The sequence below is a fragment of the Aulonocara sp. 'chitande type north' Nkhata Bay genome, linkage group LG9 (assembly GCF_057382095.1).
Source record: "Aulonocara sp. 'chitande type north' Nkhata Bay isolate Kocher_YH1m ecotype deep benthic linkage group LG9, A_spYH_male_GT1.1, whole genome shotgun sequence".
In the NCBI taxonomy this organism is placed as follows: domain Eukaryota; kingdom Metazoa; phylum Chordata; class Actinopteri; order Cichliformes; family Cichlidae; genus Aulonocara; species Aulonocara sp. 'chitande type north' Nkhata Bay.
In genome coordinates, this window is record NC_141352.1 from 18,284,112 (window position 1) to 18,305,283 (window position 21,172).

Genomic DNA, 21,172 nt, shown 5'->3' on the forward strand with positions numbered 1-21,172 from the left:
CTCTTCAGTTTTTTCTTAATAAAAACACGCAGAAAAAATGATTGTACTTCCATTTTTTTAAATCTCCAACAATAACGAGAAAACAGTAGTTTCTCGCGTGTATATTTTAGGCTCTCAGCGTCATCCAATGGTCTTATACTTCCTCTATTTATAAGGCACATACGGGCGTCTTGTACGCCAGTCTAGCCACAGAGTGAGCATGTAAAGCAGCCAGAAAATACGCATTAATGCCAAGGCACCAAAATATGATTGCGGGTGAGTAAGACTCTTTCAAATCCCTGTTTTGTGGCCTGAATTATTGCCACTGAAGTAGTGCAACTTTTAGCTTCACGTTTATCATTTAACAGTTAGGGTTCAAAAATTAAAAATGGCGTGTTATAAATAAATATTCAGATATAAAATATTGGGTTGACATCAAGATCTAAATTTTCAGTTTGAGGAACTTCAAGGCTCAGCAGCGACTGACAAGTGTTAAGGCTCACATTTGTAGTTCATATAAGGTGACGGTGATGATGATCTCAGGAAGAAAATAAATATCAGAAATAATAGGTAAAAACACGCAAATTACACTTTGTGTGATTTTTATAGTTTAGAAGTGTTTAACATTTCTAGTTTAATATAATAAAAAAAAACTCTACTGTGCCATTAATAAATTCACAGGAAACACTTAACACATCAGTTCATTTGTCCTCATGACTGTGTTGCTTTGCGCTTTTTTCAGATTTGCTTATTTGCTTATGCTGTATTTTCTTTAAAATTAAATAATCAATTCCTGTTTCACTTGTTATTTTCCAGTAAATTTCTAATAATTCGGGAAATGTGCATTTGTTTGAACTGAAGTTTTAATTTTCTGTATCTCCAGCTGTTCTGCTGCTGTGTGCTGTTGGGGCACTGTCTGATGATGGGAAGACCCCACCATGTGTGCCCAGTTATGAAGTAAGAGCTGCTTTAACTGGAAAATAATGGGGGAAAACGGCACAATTTAGTAGGTGCTGCACAATTGCTGAACTGACACATAGTAACTGTAAATAATATATGCACAAACCATTAGAATTCCAATATGAAGTAATTGAACTAACTAACTAACTAACTAACTAACTAACTAACTAACTAACTAACTAACTTTTTTGTATAAACAAAAGAAAATATTCTTCAAACTTTGTGTAGCTGTATCTTATTTTCACTAATGACAGTGTCAGTGTTTTATGAGTATGCAAAAACAAAAAAATGCAGAGCAACAAGATGATCTAAAACGTCACAGGGGAAATGGTACTCCTGTTTCATTTCTTGAAATCTGTCACTTTGTCTCATTTCAGTAAAAACTCTGAGTCCAAATTTTATTCCATTATAAAAGTAAATGTACATTTTTTTAACCAGTTCATAGTTTAATATTTTCACACATGTAGTTGTGTGAAAAATAAAGTATACCCGCTTTCGTTTCCAAGGTTTTACATGACAGGACAAATTAAAATAATCATTTGACCCTTAGCAGTGACATTATTTGTTTAACAAATACTGAGTCAAATTCAGAAGCTGTGTTTAAAAAATATAATTAGACCCCCAAGATTTAACAGCAATAGCTTTAATAATAGTTTTCTGTGTGAGGTCATCAGTCATTTTTATAGCCCAAATTATCACCCCTACACCACCATGCTTCACAGTTGGTATGAGGTGTTGGTGATGATATGGTGTGTTTAGTTTTTCATCATATGTGGTGCTGTGCATGACGACCAAACGTCTCCACTTTGGTCTCAACTGCCCAGTGGACATTGTTCCAGAAGTCTTGGTTCAGATGTTCAGATTTGTGCAACTTTGCAAAGCTAAGCTGTGCTGCCATGTTCTTTTTAGAGAGACGAGGGTTTCTTCAGTCTTTTTCTAATTGTACCGTCGTGAACTTTAATAATTAAAATGTTAACTGAAGCCAATAGAGACTGACATGTAGCTCACAAGCTTCTTGCTGATTCTGAGGTTTGCACTGTCTGAATTTGGGGTGAATTTGCTGGGACGTCACTCCTGGCAAGATTGGCAACTGTGTTGACTGTTTTCCACTTGTAAATAGTCTTTCTCGCTGTAGAGTGATGGATTTCAAATGGCCGAGTAACCCTTCCCAGATTGATTGGGAGCAACAATTCCTTCTCTGAGATGATTGTTGATGTTGTTACACTTTCACGCCCCAATTCTCCAGACCAGAAAACCACTGAAACATTTGTTTTATTACAGGTGCTCATGATTACTAAAGATCAGCACTTGGCTGCTACTTACCCTCTTAAATCCTGTGGAAGTAATAAATAGTTACTTTGGTTTTTATACAATTCTTCTCCATTTTTGCTTTATTTTTCTTAAATAACTATATAGTCTAATAATTTATGTGTTTTTATTTTGTCTTAATATGTAAACATAAATAATGTTCATGCTTGGTTTGGTGATTAACAATCTCTCAGCTTTTATTACAACTTCAGACAATTAATTGCTAAATCAACCTTTTTATGTGTTTTTGTAAAGCATTTTTTTAACATCTTGCCATCAGTGATTATTTTATTGCTGCTTAATAAAGGAGGATTAAATGGTGGGTCTTGTTTTTCAGGCAGCATGTTTGACACCAGCTGATTATCAGAATCCATCTGGTCCCATCACCAAAGTTTTGGCTGTGGGTATGAAACTCATCATCTCCCTGGAGTTCCTCGCTGGATCTCCTGTTTGCCACTGGATCAGAGGAGAAGACCGAGTAATGACAGCGTAAGTGACTGTCTGTGTTTCTGTTTGTGTGCTTTATCTTTTTATGTAATTAAACTGAGATGTTTCTTTTAACCTCAGCAGAAATGGGAGTCAGTCCATGGTCACATCACCGCTTTCTGAGACAGATTCAGGGGAGTACACTCTGACGTGTAAATCCAACAATGTCACCATGTTCTCCACGACTGTGATTCTTCATGTAATGAGTGAGTAACAGCTTCTCACCTTCTTTCTTCTATAATACTCACATATTCTCTGTTTGATCATAAATTAGTGATAATAAAAAATGAAGTTAACTGTTTTCTTTGTTGTTTAGAATGTCCAACAAAACCACAGCTGATGCTCGATGGTGTTGACGTGTCAGATACTTCCCCGCATTTTAAGTGCATCTCTGAGGGTTTCCCCAAACCCACAATCAAATGGTCTGGGTAAGATGTTGTCCTTTACATTTGTATGTAAACTTTAGAATAGCAGCACTTCTTAATGTCTGATTTTAGACTGAATCATTTGGAGAGATGCTTTATTTTGGTGGGTGGTTGGGATAAATGGGTATTAGACAAGCTTTGATAATAATGTTTGTCAAAGACACAGCGCTCTGAAAATATAATTTTACAGCACTAACATTTTTCTCTCTGTTTGACCAGTAACAAGGATGAACAACAGAGTTTAAAGGGAAGCGACAGAAAGACAGAGCGCACAATATCAAGCACTGAATATTATAATAGAGGAATGATGTGCTGTGCAACCAATGCTGAAGGACAAGAGTGCTCCCAACTGTATGACTACGGTAACTGGATTTAAATTAATTCATAACAAATTTAATACATCCATAATGAATTTATCCATAAATTATTACAGGAGTTAATTTCAGTAAAATTTGGTTCAAATACTTGAAAAAACAATGTTTACTCAGACATTAACTAACTGATCTCAGAGAAGCAAATGACAAATTCTGCCTGAAAAATATATTTTTGACTTGAGGCCCTGATGTGTGTTTCAGACTTACAGAGCAGCGTAATGAACAAAGATGAGGTATCTACTGTCACCCTGAGCGAACGTCAGTCTCTGCTGCTTCGCTGCAGAGTTACAGGATACAGTCTGAGATCACCTGTGTGGGAGATAGGAGGAAAACACCTCAATGCCAGGACATTTTCATGTACACCAGAGAAGGAGGAGGAGGTACAGTAATGTCCTGTAATCAGGGAGAGTTTCCTTAAACTTTCTTGTTATGTTTGTCTGAAAACTGACCGACCTTTTTAATATTCCTCAGTCTGAGACAAAAAGTACTTCACTGATAATCATCCTGCAAATGATCATTATTATGGGGTTTTTCTTCCAGATGTGCATTAAAAATGACTCACATTTCGGTGTTCAGATGGCCTACCTGTCCATCAGATCAGTGAGAGAGGAGCACAGCGGCACATACACCTGCACGAGTGCAGATAAAAACTCAAAGTCTGTTCATGTTAATGTCTCAGGTCAGTAGACTTCATTTCATGTCATTATTATTTGAAACTGTTCCCACTGAATAAATCTGGTTTATTCTTGTGTTTCCTCAGATGAAGGTTTCCTCTCTGCACAGCTGGATGAGACCAAGATCATATCAGCTCAGGAGGCATCCAGCACCTGCTTGCAGGCCACTGTTTCCTACCATCCTGTTCTCCAGTACTGTTCCTGGGAGACTCCTGACAAAAACAGGGCTAAATGTGTCAGGGAGACATGGGTAACACAGCACAGGTACTTCAATGAAGCAAACTGTCATCATGTAGAAGTGTAAAACTATTCATTCATTCATGTTTTTCATGATCAGTGTAATCATGTGATATGAGGACTGTAATGAACTGTTTCTCAGGACTGTGAAGCTTTGTGATCCACTCATATCAGGAGATTATAAGTTACACCTGGAGGCTGGAGGACAAAAGGAAACAAAGATCATATCAGTGTGTGTTGTAGGTGGGTTAATGTAACCTTTGTTACAGTTGTATTATTACTTAAATTTAATTATAATTTATATTTAAAATGTGAGAATGTTTGAGATCATCTGATTTTTGTTCCAGATGAACCAAAGTTCAACTTCTTGTTTAATAAGGATGATGGTACCCTCAACCTTGAGACTGTCAGTCCTGTGCCAGCAAACTATACCTGGATGTTTTGCTCTGAGTCCAATGACAGGTATGATTACCTGCACAGCCGTTCAGCTCAGAGCATTTTAGCTCTGATTATTTAAACTCCTTTTACTTTGTTTCACAGCTGCAGTGAAATTGACTCATCCTGGGATGAGGTCCCAAATGCATTTCAAATAGATTCTGATGTTTCCTGCTATAAGCCGATCAAGAGCTTAGTGAGCAAAGACGTGTTAAAAGGAGACCAATTCAGGTTTTGTCTGACAAACCCAGTTGGCTCCTGGTGCAAAACCCATTACATGATCATCCCACCTACACCTCAGCCCTCTATTGGTAATAACAAGTCTCATGAATATATTTACTGAAAATATTTGATGAAAAAAAAAATCTAAAAGTTGCTCACATTGTTTTGTTTTGTTTTTTAGGTAAGCCACCTGAGAAGAACTCCTTCCTGCTGACAGTATGTGTGGTTCTGGCTCTGGCTTTGACACTCGCCATCATGGTGCTCACGTATTTTGTCAAAAAGAAGGTAAATATAAATAAGGTGTATCAGCATACATATAAATGCAAACACACACAAAGACGTGACACCAAACCTTTTGTGTTTCCAGCAGAAACCTCAATATCAGCCTCAGCTTCAGATGATCCAGATGACTGGACCCAGTGATAATGATTACATCTACATCAACTTCAAGGACTTTGAGTATGACAGGAAATGGGAGTTTCCCAGGGAGAACCTTGAACTGGGTATGAAGTACACCAAGTTACAGGGTTAAATATATGCATCAACACATAAAGGCAATGTAAAGTTTTACACTCAGTCAGTAAGAAGAAGTTTAAAAGAACATTTAAATATATGTAAAATTATTGATTTAGCTGCTAGCAGACCTCCGAAACCAAAGAACAAGAAGCCCTTCAAATGGTAGCAAGACGTACTTGAGGGCTTGCAAAAGACTGAAGCAGAAAAAGAGGAAAAAAGTTCTTCTACATAAATGTGTTATCTGTGAAATATTCAGAATTTCCTCTTTTCATTTTTTTATGAAGAGTTTTACCTTTCTGGGCCTCAAAGTGTTGTCTGAACTCAGCAATACACCACGTTTAAAGAGGAAATGTCTCTTTGCCGGAACTTCTAACCAGATAGATATGTGAAACATATGAAGGGGCCCCAACAGGACACCTCTAAGAGGCCACAACTCTTTGGTTTAATTTTGCAGGACAATCATTTGTCTTTAGTTTTGTTTTGTTTTTTTAATGGCATAAGCTCAATCTAAAAACTAACTTAATGTGAACACTTTTTCCCTCATATTTCATGACAACGTGTTGATAAACGTAGTCAATTTAATATACAAAACAGACTTTTGAGTGTTTTTCTGTCCTCCTCAGGTAAAGAACTGGGCTCTGGAGCTTTTGGCATGGTGGTCCAGGCTACAGCTTATGGCATCAAAAAGCCAGGAGTCTCGCAGAAGGTGGCTGTTAAGATGCTGAAAGGTTGGTATTTGTTTCATGAGAAATGCAGAGCGTTAAAAGGGTTTTACCTAAAAGTGCTAATCTTGTACTTGACTCTGCAGAAAAACACCAGTCTATGGAGAAGGAGGCTTTGATGTCAGAGCTCAAGATGCTAACTCACATCGGACACCATGCCAACATTGTCAACCTGCTCGGTGCATGCACAGACTCTGGTGCGTTTAACGCAGCAGATCACACACATGCACAATAGTCATCAAACTTGGGCTCTTTCAGATGAGACCTACTGCCCTGGTTTCTGATTATTTGATGCTGTATATTAATGTCAAACAGAAGTTTTAAAATAACCTAATTTCCCCTCATCTAGGACCAGTATACCTGATTTTCCAGTACTGCTGCCATGGAGACCTGCTGAATTACTTAAAAAACAACTGTGAACGTTACCACAAGTCTGTCACCGACGCTTTTGACAAAGACCGTTTCAGAAGCCTCTACCACAACCTGCAGCTCAGGAAATGCCCCAGGTGAGACATGTTTCTGTATCAGTGCTGCCTTTTGTTTATTTGTTAAATTATTCTCTGCGAAGTTTGTTTGGCATTACAGTTGTGTTACATTTGTCTTTTCTCAGTGCGCTGGAAGCACCAGTAGATAATTACGTGCCTATGTACACCACTAACACAAGGGGGCAGGAGGACATCGCGCTCCTTACCATCAACTCTGACGACGTGGACAGCTGTGAAGGTGAGAAATGTGATATAAAGCCAGCAGAGCATACACGTTATCATGGTGAAAAAAAACACGTTTAAAAAAAGGTGTATGTGTGAACAGAGGTTGACACACTACTGTGAAATTCAGAACACAATTTATCTGCAGACCCAGAGAGCTTTGAAACCTCAGACGAGCAGACGGAAGACCTGGAAGCCCTGACCTTTGATGACCTGCTGAGCTTTGCCTTCCAAGTAGCAAGAGGCATGGAGTTCCTCTCCTCCAAGAATGTAGGCGGCAAACACCAGACAAACATCTGTCACCCAGCCTCTCTGCAGAAACATATTTAGTCTTTTTTGTTCCTCTGTGTTGATGATTAATTTAGACCTATATTGGCAGACCAAACCTGAAACACCTGTGTTAGTTTCTTAGTTCTTTGCATTTTGTCATAATATATCTATATTTAGGAGATTTGGAATTTTATAAACCGCACAGTTCAAGGGGAAATTATTTAAATATAACTAAAATTGCATATCCAAATAAATACACAAAACATATGCTGATGACTGCTCCTTTTGTCTGCAGTGTATCCATCGGGACCTGGCAGCTCGAAATGTCTTAGTGACAAACGGCAGGCAGGTGAAAATCGGTGACTTTGGACTCGCCCGGGACATCGACAACGACTCCAACTACGTCGTGAGAGGAAACGTATGTTGGATGATCCTTTGGTCATTTTATATTATTCACTGACTCTTATGTTAATCCCTGTGGGTGGGTGACTGAGCCCTGCTGTCTCACAGGTGCGTTTGCCAGTAAAGTGGATGGCTCCTGAGAGCATCTTTCAGGGAATGTACACCATGAAGAGCGATGTCTGGGCTTACGGCATTCTGCTCTGGGAGATCTTCTCACTCGGTAACTTTCACAAACATTAACTCATTGTGAGCAGCACATTCAAAAGATAAACAATCAGTTCTAACGTCTCAATGATGTTTGTCGCAGGTGTCACTCCATATCCGGGCATAAAGGTGGATCATATGTTCTATTCAATGATTGAGAGAGGATTTAAGATGGAGTGTCCATACTATGCCAACGAAACTGTGTAAGTCTCATCTTAAATGTTTCATAAATGTACTAGGTTGTTTTAAGAAAACTATTATTTTAGGATTCAAATAAAGACAGAATCACATTAATACATCAGTAAAAGTCAAAAATAATACTCCATTTCTGTTCTGTTTTGAAACTTTAGCTATTCTGGACTTTTAAATATAATTTTTGCTTTTATTAAGTCAGTAGTGTTGTGAATGTTCTTCTGCAGGTACGGGATGATGCATAAGTGTTGGGCCCTGGCTCCTGCTAACCGCCCCTCTTTCTCCAAGTTGGTGTCCTTTCTGTGTGACCTGCTCCTAGACCAAGAGGAGAACGTAGGCCTTAAAGAAAATCTCAATATTTGTGTTAAATTATACTCCAACATATATGTGAATGTAGCAGCGTAATCACTATCAACATTCACTTTTTGCAGCTCTACCAAAACACAATCAATCAGACTTGCAGCGACTACCAGAATGCGTCGACCATCGTTGACATGTCTGCCTTGACCAAAGCAAGTGAAGAAAAGAAAACCCAGGCCACCAATGACTACTGTCAAACCTGCGCCACTGAAGAAAAGAGAGCAGAAACATGTGACAGAGACACTGTGGCAGCTGAGAAGGAGCTTCTGAAACCATCCGATGCAGAGTGATCGCCTTTATACCTTTATTTTTATCCGTATATCCAACAGCTTGCATAACAATACTGATAAAATGGTACTAACCTAAGATTTTAGAGTAGAATGTACTTGCTTTATATTATATTCAAGGATAGCAAGCAGTTTTGTTTTTAAAGTTTTAAAGTTTTTTTTAATTTTGTGCAGTTTTTATTGTGCAGCTACAAAATACAATTAATTATGAAACTAAAATATTCAGAGGAATGTACTTTAGAGATGTAGCTATGGAAAAAAGATTTCTCCATTATGTTTATATGAAGACTCAGGAATTTATTACATGTTGCATATATTTTGTTATACATGGCAATGTAACGTCTATGTTTTTTTGAATGCATTTATACACCAGCAGAGAATGCAAGCATTATATTTTTTGTACACATTTATTTTTTTCATAATAAACTTTCTTTATATATTTTACTGGAACTTTTACACTATATTACATTTTATCTACAACATTTTATCTTCCAGCATTACACCTGCAATAAAATGTACTTTAAATAAAGAAACTAATTTGGCCATGCCTGGTGTTTCCTCGGCTGTTTTATTCGAGTCTTGTCAAAGAAATAACAATCAGAATTTTTTTCATAAGAATTTCACAGGAAAATACTTTTTATATATACAAATTGTATTTTTCTCTTTAATGGTTTTGTGTTATACTAGAGTACAACACATTCAGAGTGAAAACAAACTGTGCCTGACTTTACAAATTAAGATTTGTTGGAAAAACCACTGATCAGGTACTAAAATCTGATGTTCCTAAGCTGTGGTCTGTGTCCCCCAGGACTGTGAGGCCAAGCGCAGCTCCAGTGTCATCATTAAATATGTGATGAGCATGATCATCAGCCTTCTGACAGAATAGTGTTTTTCTTAACAACCTTGCCCTGATTGTAAACAAGACTGAGGAGCTGACTGTGGGTTTCAGGGTGAATAGGGAAGAGCATGCCCGTTTTTACATCAACTGAGCTCCAGTGGAGCAGGTCAGCGAGTTTAAGAGCCCCAGCTTTCTGAGGTCCTTGCATAGCAGCTCCATTCAAAGTATCCTGCTGTATCATCAGGTTTGGAAGCTGCGCTATAGAGGAATGCAACGCTCATCAGAGTGTTTACTTATTTATTTATTTATTTGCTCTTTTGCCAGACATATGCACTTTTATTTTCGAATTTTACACGTATCTAAAACATGGTATCTTATTTTGTGGAGCTCTGTAACAAAAGTTTTTTCAGACACTTTTTACTTTTTAAAATCTGTAATGTTACAATAAAGCTGAATGTGAATCCTCAAGCACAGCAGCTATAGACAGGAGTCCACTGCTCAAAGCACCACTACGTGGAAGACACAAACATGGAGGTTTGTGTTGCCACAGCGCCACCTTGGGGAATTTCAGGAAATCCAAAAGTTAACCAGGAGATGTAATTCCAAAAATATATACCACCTTATTCACTTTAAAGATGACAAGTCAGGATGAATTTCAGTTAAAGTTTAAAATATTTGTAAGTGTTTCATATAATGCTAAAGGTCGAAGCTGCTGCCTGTGATGACAGGGGATAAAGGCGAAGCGAGCAGATCCTGACAGACTCATCACAAAGGGAAGGATATGCTGGCTCAGCCCATCGCTCCTACGCAGCAAAACAAAGGAATAAATCAATCATAAAATCACAGTAGAACAAATGAATAATGACTCCTAGTCAAGATGATCTTGGCCTAACAGACACTATAAAATTCAATAGAATTTGCAAAAGGATCAGATTCTTCTGATTACAAACAAAGAAAACACATACAGGAACATCAGTCACACACATGGAAAACATCTGGGTTCACAAAAGAGAAGAAAAAAAAAGAAAATAATTTTTAATAATTATATTATATTTTTTAAATTATTATATTATATTATATTATATTATAAGCATATAAATCTCAGTGTATTTTACTGTATGTAGTAACCATTTGTGCATCGTATAATATTTTTGGCTTTTTAAACACTATTTTTCTTATTTATTGTGCTGTTGTAACCAGTGAGTTTCCACAGTGTGGGATTGAATGAAATGTCTTTTTATTGAATGTTCTAACTTTAAATGTGTGGGTATCCCAAGTGTGCAAGCAGGTCTGAAGAGAAGCTCTTAGTGAAACCATCAACTCAGTATCAACAAACCATAAACCCATCACTCAAAATGAGCCTTGCCCCACATTAAAAGGCAGACCATAAAAGTGACTCTAGCATGAAGAGCGACTCATTCATTCAGTTTATTTTTAAATAAATAATTATGTTACCTCAGAAAGATCCTCCTGATTGAGGATTCCTATGGAAAGTGAAACAGTGTAGTTTCCATTTACGACAGAGAGGCACACTGGGATAATTTCCCATCTTTTGCAGATCATTTAATCATTTAATTTGGAAATGGCACAGTCAGTGTTACTCAGATGTGTACAATATGACCTTGAGTATGTTTTGTTTTGCTTTGTGGCCAGCTAGTTCTATCAGGATCTTTTAAGCTGATTAACTAGATTACATTTTTTTTCTTTCAGACTCTGTCTTGTAATCAAACATTTATTTCTAAGATTAAGCTGTAAGTAATTACTTGTATTTTCCTTTGTGGTGTTCACTGTGAGTGTGTGAAGATGGAAATAAAGATGTAAAAGAATTCTGCATGAAAGTTCACCTTTTCAGTGCTGCATCTTCAACTGGATGTGCTAACTACGTCTTAAATCATCTTGCTAAGGAGAGTGAGAGTGTGTCCTCCAGGCTCACAATTCATTATGAGAGACTTCTATGTTGATGACGCTGTCACAAGCATAGCAGATGTGGATGAAGCTGTTCAGCTTGCAAAAGAAGCCCAAAAGTTCTGTGCTATGGGTTTACTGTGACTAAGCAAAGTTGTGCATAGTCGTAGTGCTTGAGCGTAAAACCATCTGAGCGTGCAACTGAACCAAAGGCTCTTGATCTCATCTTTAATGATCCATCACTGTGAAGAGCCTTAAGAACCCACTTGGACATTGAATCAGACAGTTTCAGTTTCTATACCTTTCTGAAGGATCAACCAGAAACCCGACGTGGCATACTCTCCACAGCTGCCTCTCTTCATGAATCATTAGGGCTTGTTGCTCCTTTCCTGCTAACTGGGAAGAGGGTGTTTCAAGAAATTGTAGGCATTTCACAGGCTGGGATGTCCCACTCATCAGTTAACCTCAACCAGTCTGAAGATGCTGGAAGAGTGATCTGGCATTTGGAGAAAATCACATGCCTCACTGCTATGTATCAACTGACTTTGGAAAGATCAAATGGTTATGGCCAGTGTTAATATTTGAGACACGTGAATGAAAATGGATCTCTTAATTGTGATCTGGTCGTGTCAAAGTCCACTGGAGCTACATTCAAGGCTGTGACAATCCCCAGGTTAGAGCTGACTGCTGCTGTTGTGTCCATCGCAGCAAGCACTGCTCTAAAGGAAGAACGTGGAATTTCAGGGATTGATTAATATTTCTGTACAGACTCCAAGGTTGTACTAGGGTACAGCAACAACAAACCATGTCGTTTTCACATATTTGTATTGAATAGGATTCAGAAAACTCATCTCAGTACAACTACTCAGCAAAGGTGATATGTCTCCACTAACAAGAATCCTGCAGACCTTGCTTCCGGAGGTTCAAGTGCAAGCAAGCTTCTCACATAAAACTGGTTTACTGGACCCAAGTTCCTATGGGAGAAAACAGTGCCTCCACCTGCAGAGGTAATCCCAGAAATCTCACTTGGGTGACCTGAAGTTAAAAAGGTTCAAACACTAAATGTGCAGACTGCACATTTCTGTCTCTCTCATCCAGATCAGATTAACTTCATTATGAATGCTCTCCATTCAAGCCATGTAGGAGGTGTGTGGTGTGGGAGAGACAGATCAGAACAGGAAGGAATGTACTTCGGTCCAATCTTCCACCCTCACGTGAAAGTGCGCATGCGCCAACCAGCGTGCAGCCTGTTACAGTCGCTCCTGCTTTTCTCTTAGTTTAGCTCTTTTTTCTTACGTATTCTTTTTTTTTTTCTGACTTGTATTTTCCTCCGTTTTCTATCTCTTACTCAATCATGTGGATTGAGAGAGTTTTTGTTCTTCTGGTGGCCGTGGAACTGTTACTTTTATCATGGAACGGGACCGCGGCACATCTCCTACACGCACGGACTGTTTACTCCAGAGATCAGCTGATCGCCCTGATGCCGGCCGGCTCGCTGGCCAGGCCCGCAGAAGTGCCCGCAGAAGTACCAGCTGAAATTTGGAGGAAAACACATCGGGGATGCAGAGGTCAAGGACAGAAGAGAAGAAAAAAGGTGACGGTGAGACAGCGGAGGCTCGAAGCGAGGAGGAGGTTTAAACCGTGTCTGCCGTCTATCGTGATGGGAAATGTGCGATCGTTGGCAAGTAAAATCGACGAGCTCTCAGCACTGGTACGGAGTCAGAGGGAATACCGAGAGTGTAGCCTGATGTGTTTCACCGAATCATGGCTGCACCAGGTCATTCCCGATGAGAATGCTTCCGTGGAAGGCTTCCACACTGTTCGGGCGGACAGGGACAGCATCGCTAGCGGTAAGCGTAAAGGAGGTGGGCTTGCTGTTTTAGTTAACAACCGGTGGTGTAACCCTGCCAACATAACAATCAAAGAAAGGATTTGTTGCCCGGACACTGAACTGTGTGCTGTTGGACTCAGGCCGTATTATTTACCCAGGGAATTCTCTCACGTCATCTTGGTGGCTGTTTATGTTCCCCCCTCTGCTAACCCCACAGCTGCATGTGACACTATCCACTCTGCCATAGCTCGGCTACAGACTCAGCACCCGAGTGCCTTTATTGTGATCTCGGGTGACTTCAACCATGTATCACTGGACAATACACTACCAACATTCAAACAATATGTGGACTGTCCCACCAGGGGAGAGAAAACTTTAGACTTACTGTATGCTAACGTCAAGGATGCATACAGCTCCTCCTCCCTCCCCCCACTTGGTAGGTCAGATCATAACCGGATTCACCTCACCCCCCGCTATGTGCCAATTGTGAGGAGGGAACCTGTGACCACCAGGACTGTTAGGAGGTGGTCAGAGGAGGCAATAGCGGAACTACAGGGCTGTTTCGAGGTGACCGACTGGGAAACACTCTGTGAGCCTCACGCCGAGGACATCAATGGGCTTACTGAGTGTATCACAGACTACATAACTTTCTGCACCGACTCCATTGTTCCAGCTCAGACTGTTCATTGTTACCCAAATAACAAGCCGTGGGTGACTAAGGACATCAAAGCCCTCCTCAACAACAAGAAGAGGGCTTTCAGAGGGGGCAACAAAGAGGAGGTGAGGAAGGTCCAGGTGTTACTAAAGGACAAGATCAGAGAGGCTAAGGACAATTACAGGAGGAAGCTGGAGTGGAAACTCCAGCAGAACAGCATGAGAGAGGTGTGGAGGGGCATGAAGACCATCACTGGATTCAGGCCAACCAACAGCAGGGGAGCTGAGGGAGGTGAGAATAGAGCCGACGAGTTGAATCTGTTTTTCAATAGATTCGACACCACAGTGTCTGCTCCCACCCCCACAACCTCACCTGCAGTCAGCCTGGAATCCAGAGCCACACCACTGTGCCAGCCTCTCTCTTCACATGTTGCCTCCTGTGAGATTCCTGACACCCCTCCCCCACCCATCACCTTCACTCAATACCAGGTTGAGATGCAAATGAGGAGACTTCACTCAGGCAAGTCTGCTGGACCAGACGGAGTGAGTCCCCTTGTCCTCAAGGCCCGTGCCCCCCAGCTGTGTGGAGTCTTTCATAAACTGTTTATGCTGAGTCTGAGTCTGCAGAGGGTCCCGGTGATGTGGAAGACATCATGCCTCGTCCCTGTACCAAAGACGCCTCGTCCCAGTGGCCCCCAGGATTACAGGCCCGTGGCACTGACCTCCCACATCATGAAGACCCTGGAAAGGCTCATCCTGGACCAGCTGCGACCCATAGTAAGACCACATCTGGATCCCCTTCAGTTCGCTTATCAGCCTCGTCTCGGAACAGAGGACGCCATCATCTACCTGCTCAATCGTGTCTACACCCATCTGGACCAGCCGGCGAGCACTGTGAGGGTCATGTTTTTTGACTTTTCCAGTGCTTTCAACACCATCAGGCCGACCCTCCTGGGTGATAAGTTAGCAGCGATGCAGGTGGATGCTTCTCTGGTGTCCTGGATTGTTGATTACCTGACAGGAAGACCACAATATGTACGTCTCCCACAGTGTGTGTCTGACAAGGTGATTAGCAACACAGGGGCACCACAGGGGACTGTCCTCTCCCCCTTCCTCTTCACCCTCTACACCACAGACTTCAGCCACTGCACAGAGACCTGCCATCTTCAGAAGTTTTCTGATGACTCTGCGGTGGTTGGATGCATCAGCAGGGATGATGAGACAGAGTACCGGGCTGTGGTCGACTCCTTTGTCACGTGGTGTGAGCAGAATCATCTGCAGCTCAACGTGGCAAAGACCAAGGAACTGATCGTGGACTTCAGGAAGACCAGGAAACACTTGACCCCTGTTTCAATCCAGGGGGTCAGTGTTGACATTGTGGAGGACTATAAATACCTTGGAGTACACATTGACAATAAACTGGACTGGGCTAAAAACACCACAGCACTTTACAGGAAGGGCCAGAGTCGTCTCTATTTTTTGAGGCGACTGAGGTCCTTCAACATCTGCCAGAAAATGCTGAGGATTTTCTATGAGTCTGTTGTGGCCAGTGCGATCCTCTATGCTGTTGCATGCTGGGGGAGCAGGCTGAGGGTCGCAGATGCCAACAGACTTAATAAACTGATCCGTAAGGCCAGCAATGTTGTGGGGATGGAGCTGGACTCCCTCAAGGTGGTGTCGGAGAGGCGGATGCTGTCCAAGATAAAGACAATGTTGGATAACACCTCCCACCCACTCCATGACATGTTGGTCAGTCACAGGAGCTCGTTCAGTGAGAGACTGAGATTACCGAAAAGCACCACTGAACGACACAGGAAATCATTCCTGCCTGTGGCCATCTCCCTGTACAACGCATCCACTTAACACACTGTTTGCTGCTACAACTACACATGTTTCTTTTCCAAATATTTATTTATAAGTGACTTATGTATGTATGTATGTATATATATGTATATATTGTACTATTCTTAGTTAGCGTATTGTCTGTCTTGTCTTAATGTTGGTTTAAAATGGAGCACTGTAACAAAAAATAATTTCCCCCAGGGATCAATAAAGTATTCTGATTCTGATTCTGATTCTGAAGATTGGATGATGCCAGTGTCTATTGTGGACAGTCGTCTACTCACTGTGGATAGCCTAAATGATGCAGATGGTCCTGAACCACTTACTCCCAATCACATACCATGAAACCATGAAACACACTTAGTCTTACCACCTGGAATCCAACACCATCAGAGAGGACATTCAATTCAATTTTATTCATATTGCGCCAAATCACAACAACAGTCGCCTCAAGGCGTTTTATATTGGACAGTAGATCATACAATAATAGATACAGAGTAAAACCCAACAATCATATGACCCCCTATGAGCAAGCACTTTGGCGACAGTGGGAAGGAAAAACTCCCTTTTAACAGGAAGAAACCTCCGGCAGAACCAGGCTCAGGGAGGGGCGGGGCCATCTGCTGCGACCGGTTGGGGTGAGGGAAGGAAAACAGGATAAAGACATCCTATGGAAGAGAGACAGAGATTGATAACAGATATGAGTCAATGCAGAGAGGTCTATTAGCACATAATGAGTGAGAAAGGTGACTGGAAAGGAAAAACTCAATGCATCATGGGAATCCCCGAGCAGCCTACGTCTATTGCAGCATAACTAAGGGAGGATTCAGGGTCACCTGGTCCAGCCCTAACGACATGCTTTACCAAAAAGGAAAGTTTTAAGCCTAATCTTAAAAGTAGAGATAGTGTCTGTCTCCCAAATCCAAACTGGAAGCTGGTTCCACAGAAGAGGGGCCTGAAAACTGAAGGCTCACATGCATAGTTCTAAGAGGTGGTGTCACATTCAGTAGCAGAGCAATTCTGGCCCTGCTGGAGGAGAATATCTCTCTATTATTGCAACTAGACAATGCTGGCGTGTTTCTAGAAGTGATCTGAAAGCTGGTCACAGAGTCATCAAAAGGGGAGATGATCTTTCACGGACTGAGTGGAGATTAGCCATAGTTGTAGAAACGGTGGCTGATTAAGATGGACTTGTGAGGAAAGTTAAGATTCGTCTTGTGGAACAGAAAATGAGAAAGGAGGGACAACATTCTGGCAAGCTGAAGACTGATCTTGCTCTTAGAGGCTGTTTAACGCAATGACTATAGTTTTTACTGTATGAAGACTTTATGTGTGGACTTTATCTGCATAAATAATTCTATTTCCAGTGTGTAAAAAGCCTTGTGGTTAAAGGTCATTTTGTGTTTAAAATCATTAGTGTTATATATCTCTTTTTTGTTAGAACACTTGTGATTTGGTGGGAGTGTAAATGACCTTTGAATGCTCAGACTTTTTTGAGTAATACTTCACATATATTTGTTTTAAAAAAAAATATTGTGTTTACTATATGGTTAACATGATGTTTTTATATTCAAACATTTGGGAATTAAGTCTCCTGCCTGGCATGTCTGGACACCATCATGGTGATTAACCTATTTAATCTCCTCGGGGTTAAATTCCCCTGTAGGTGGCGCTGTGGCAGCAACAAATTTTCCCTTCGGTATGCGAGAATGAAAATTTGGAGGCAGAGAAACATGACTGCAGGTAAGTCAGAGTATTTAAATGTTCCTCAGAATTGATGGTAATCACAGACTTGCAATCAAGATTTTCATAGTTGGTCGGAGCTAAATGTTGAGTTATGAAGCATTTTGTCAATAACACTCAGCTGTCCTTCAGAAATGCAGTCTAAGAACCTGAGATAGGCCTATTGTGACGAACTGATTTGTGTTCTTCATTCTTCATACAATGTCATTGTTTGTTTTGAATTTTTAGTTTAACATTAAAATACACCATAATGACTATTGTGCGTACTTATGACTGAGAAGAGCAATTTTGTCATAATGATGCATTTTTTTTTCCTTTATGTGGTTTTTCCCACTGATGTTTATATATTTATTTAGATGTTTCAATAATAGTTTCAACTATTACAAGATTATTAACTACAAGAAAGAACTGCAAACAATTACCAACTAAAGATTCAGTTTTCTGTCTCTCCAGCTGTTTTGCTGCTGTGTGCTGTTGGAGCGCTCTGCTCTGATGATGTGAAGACTCCAGTCTGTGTATCCAGTCATGAGGTAAGAGCTGTTTTAACTAAACACTGAATTGTTTGATAAGCCCCTGTTGAACAGTCAAACTGATACAGTATGGCATTGATCTAGAGATCTTTCCACCAGTGATTATTTCACTGTTCCTTAATGAAGGAAGGTTAAATGTTGGCTCTGGTTTTTCAGGCAGTATGTTTGCTACCAGCTGATTATCTGAATCCGTCCCATCAGCAAAGAGTTGGCTGTGGGTAAGAAACTCATCATCTCCCTGGAGTTCCTCTCTGGATCTCCTGTCTGTTAATGGATCAGAGGAGAAGACCGAGTAATGACAGCATAAGTGACCGTCTGTGTTTCTTTGTGTGCTTTTATCTTTATACACTGATAAAAGCTATTTTGGAGAGAGGTATATATAATCTATGCAAATCATATAAAATTTACTCTATTATTGCACTCAGCCAAGGAATTATAAAGTAATGGGTTTATTATACCCTTTTCTTAAGAGTAACAACATTACATTAAAAAATGCAGTAAAATATACCCCCAAACCGTGAGTCTTATGTTCCTAATTTGCCATGCGCCAGACCGCGCTTTTTGACTGAGCGGGACTGCAAGAAAATTCTGGGGGGGGTTTTCGGCTTCCATCGAACCCGATCGAACCACAGAAGTGAAGGTAAGCTATTTACACAGGGTGAATAATATATAATAGCGCATACAAATGGTAATTTTTGAAGTGATGAGCTATTACACTTTACTTGCATTGCTTAGGTCTGTGTAATGCACCATTACTTGAAATGAAACTTTTAATCTGTTGCTGTCTGTTAACTGTCTAGACAACTGCTGGTAAGTTGCAATGAAATGTGTTCGTGGTGCGGTTTTTATCAGTCAGCATGCATGACCAGTCCCGGACTGGTAATCGGAACACTGAGGTCGTGTCCAAATTCATGGGCTGAATCCTCCTGAGGACCCGGCCTTCGTGGGCTATGTGGGCCGGGTCCTCAGAAGGTCGGGTAGGCCGGATGTAAACCTACGTTTAACCTGAGTAGCGAAAGACAGCAGTGATCTGAAAATGATGTGCCGGGAGTTGTGCCGTTCTCGGCGGCTCTAGTGACCCTCGAGCTCCCGGCTAGCTATCGAGCTGGTGGGTAACAGACGTCTCCGAAAACCTCGAAGCACTTTTGCAAATATGCGATATCTTGATAAACCGAGCAGATATTTGAAGTTTACACACCCTCATTCTCGGCTGAAAATATGTTAAAAGTTTATTATATGACCCAGAAAGAATAATAAGAGTAATTTTAAAACTTAGTAGTGGCCGCCATTGCCGGAAACTGGAGTTTGGCTGGGCCGCGCTATGAATTCTGGGATATGGTGGGCCATGAGGGACACACCCGACCCATCCTTCAAATTCGGGGAAAAGGAGGACACATTGGTCAGCCTTCGGCGCGACGCTGTGACGTAATCGGTCTACAAATGCGTCCCGGGAGGATGCAGCCCATGAATTTGGACACCCCCAATAATTACAATCGCGGTCTTTGCAAACTACTTTCCTGCCTTGATGGAAAAGAAAATGGACGTCAGACGATTTTTAATTATTATTTTTTTTGAGAAAGGAGAGCGGCAATCCTTAAGTTGTGGTGGCTCTGCTTCTGGGTAAACACATAAAGCAGGTAAACAAACTTAAATCCGGTATGTCTTTGAGATTCTATGAACACTGGTAAATGGACTGATTCTTATGTAGCGCTTTTCTACTCTCCCGGAGTACTCAAAGCGCTCTATACAACATGCCTCATTGCCATCAAACACGACTGTTGGGCAGATTATTCCCAACAGTCGTGTTTTAAAACTCTTAAAAAACAGCTGTTGCATCCGTCTGCTTCTCCCCATTGATCTTCACTGTAGCTCATCATCCCGGAGAGCTCACTGAAAGCTTTCTCCCAGCTGTAACTGGCGGCTTTGTTTTAGCAGCACCAGAACTTTCTGAAAAAGCTCTGAAGCATGTTTGCTTGTATTTAAAAATGTGCGCAGCAGTAGTCGATTGTTCTGTCATGCAGATACCGCTTTGCTCCCGTATCTGCTTCATAATCCGCTCAGCTGTTCGCACTGCGGGGAAACACTGGGACACAGCAGCATCATGAACTCCAGCTGTAGGGAGATTTTTCAGCAGCAAAACGAATAAAGCCAACGCGAAACGATCAGTAAAAAACAAAGACTGCTCTGAGAGTTTGAATTATTAACTGTATTTATTGATGTGTGGTTAAAGAGTATCTTACTCATCAGTAAGTAGGGGCAGGTCCTGCCTTCCTCACCTCTGATTGGATAGTGAAAGAAATCTCCGTCCCGGGTCATCCGTGGATCGGGTTTCCTCCGAGGCGTGGGCACATATAAGCAGAGTTTTGTCTTTACCCTATAAGATTCAAAATTATTCAAAGTAACACTCAGGTATGCCGTTCAGCAGGTTAGTTACGATGTCGGGAGTAGCTTGGGAGAACAAGGAAACACAGACTGCTTCAGGTTGCTTTCCCAAAATCAACTCAAAGGTTTATTCATCAGACAACAGTTTATATAGAGGAAAAAGGTTCGTGTGTCAGCAGATTCTCAGTTCAAACCGGTACAGACCAAATAAGGAAGCGTCTTCCTGCCCTCTGAGCAAAGAAGTATCCTTTGTATAGTTTATCAGTTCAGCTACAATTTATGATTATCCCAGCGAAATACACTCCTAGACATAGAATACAGAGTTCTTTCATTAGTGAATTCTGAAACAAACCACCTGGCCTTTAACAAGCTCTTTTCTAGGAGATAAAGAAGGGAGGATGGGAATAAGGAAGTGATCTCTGTGGTATTTTCGACCTTGGTACCAGCCTGTGATTCTTACACATTAATTCTTGGGTCACAGAGAAAGAGAAAAACAACTAGTAAATGGGCCTTATTGAGTAACAGTTTTCCTGTATAATATCACTATAAAACAATATCCTGTAAATGCTACCATGGTATCAAAATATCACAACAGATAGAAAGTCTCTCCTACTTACTTATGATTAAGATACTCGCTCACGGGGCGGGACAAGTGTGTCTGAGAGAGGGAGGGCGTCTCATGGGACC

At 40.9% G+C, this 21,172-nt stretch overlaps 1 protein-coding gene across 4 annotated transcripts; it reads left to right on the forward strand.

Annotated features, from left to right (window-relative positions):
* Window positions 1–189: 189 nt before the first annotated feature.
* LOC147321978 (receptor-type tyrosine-protein kinase FLT3-like) lies at window positions 190–9,307 on the forward strand. 4 transcript variants are annotated; one of them, XM_086306228.1, is made up of 24 exons: window positions 190–255; window positions 863–936; window positions 2,585–2,736; window positions 2,815–2,939; window positions 3,050–3,161; window positions 3,378–3,520; window positions 3,734–3,912; window positions 4,073–4,211; window positions 4,293–4,470; window positions 4,586–4,686; window positions 4,791–4,905; window positions 4,984–5,189; window positions 5,282–5,385; window positions 5,468–5,603; window positions 6,240–6,344; window positions 6,425–6,535; window positions 6,688–6,844; window positions 6,949–7,061; window positions 7,176–7,315; window positions 7,611–7,733; window positions 7,826–7,937; window positions 8,025–8,124; window positions 8,341–8,446; window positions 8,545–9,307. In XM_086306228.1, exons 1-24 carry the CDS (start codon window positions 228–230, stop codon window positions 8,761–8,763), a joined length of 3,078 nt encoding a protein of 1,025 aa, XP_086162354.1. In that variant the 5' UTR covers window positions 190–227; the 3' UTR covers window positions 8,764–9,307. The 4 variants fall into 4 exon arrangements, with proteins under 4 accessions (XP_086162354.1, XP_086162355.1, XP_086162356.1 ...); XM_086306229.1 differs by having other exon boundaries at window positions 7,194–7,315; XM_086306230.1 differs by having other exon boundaries at window positions 5,471–5,603; window positions 7,194–7,315.
* The last annotated feature ends 11,865 nt before the right edge of the window (window positions 9,308–21,172 follow it).

What these genes read in the sequence shown, in the direction of transcription:
- LOC147321978 (XM_086306228.1), top strand. Translation starts at nt 228, where the DNA reads ATGCCAAGGCACCAAAATATGATTGCGG. An exon ending in CATATCAGTGTGTGTTGTAG is followed by an intron (nt 4,687 to 4,790) that starts GTGGGTTAATGT and finishes TTTTTGTTCCAG; the next exon opens with ATGAACCAAAGTTCAACTTC. An exon ending in CGGTGCATGCACAGACTCTG is followed by an intron (nt 6,536 to 6,687) that starts GTGCGTTTAACG and finishes CCCCTCATCTAG; the next exon opens with GACCAGTATACCTGATTTTC.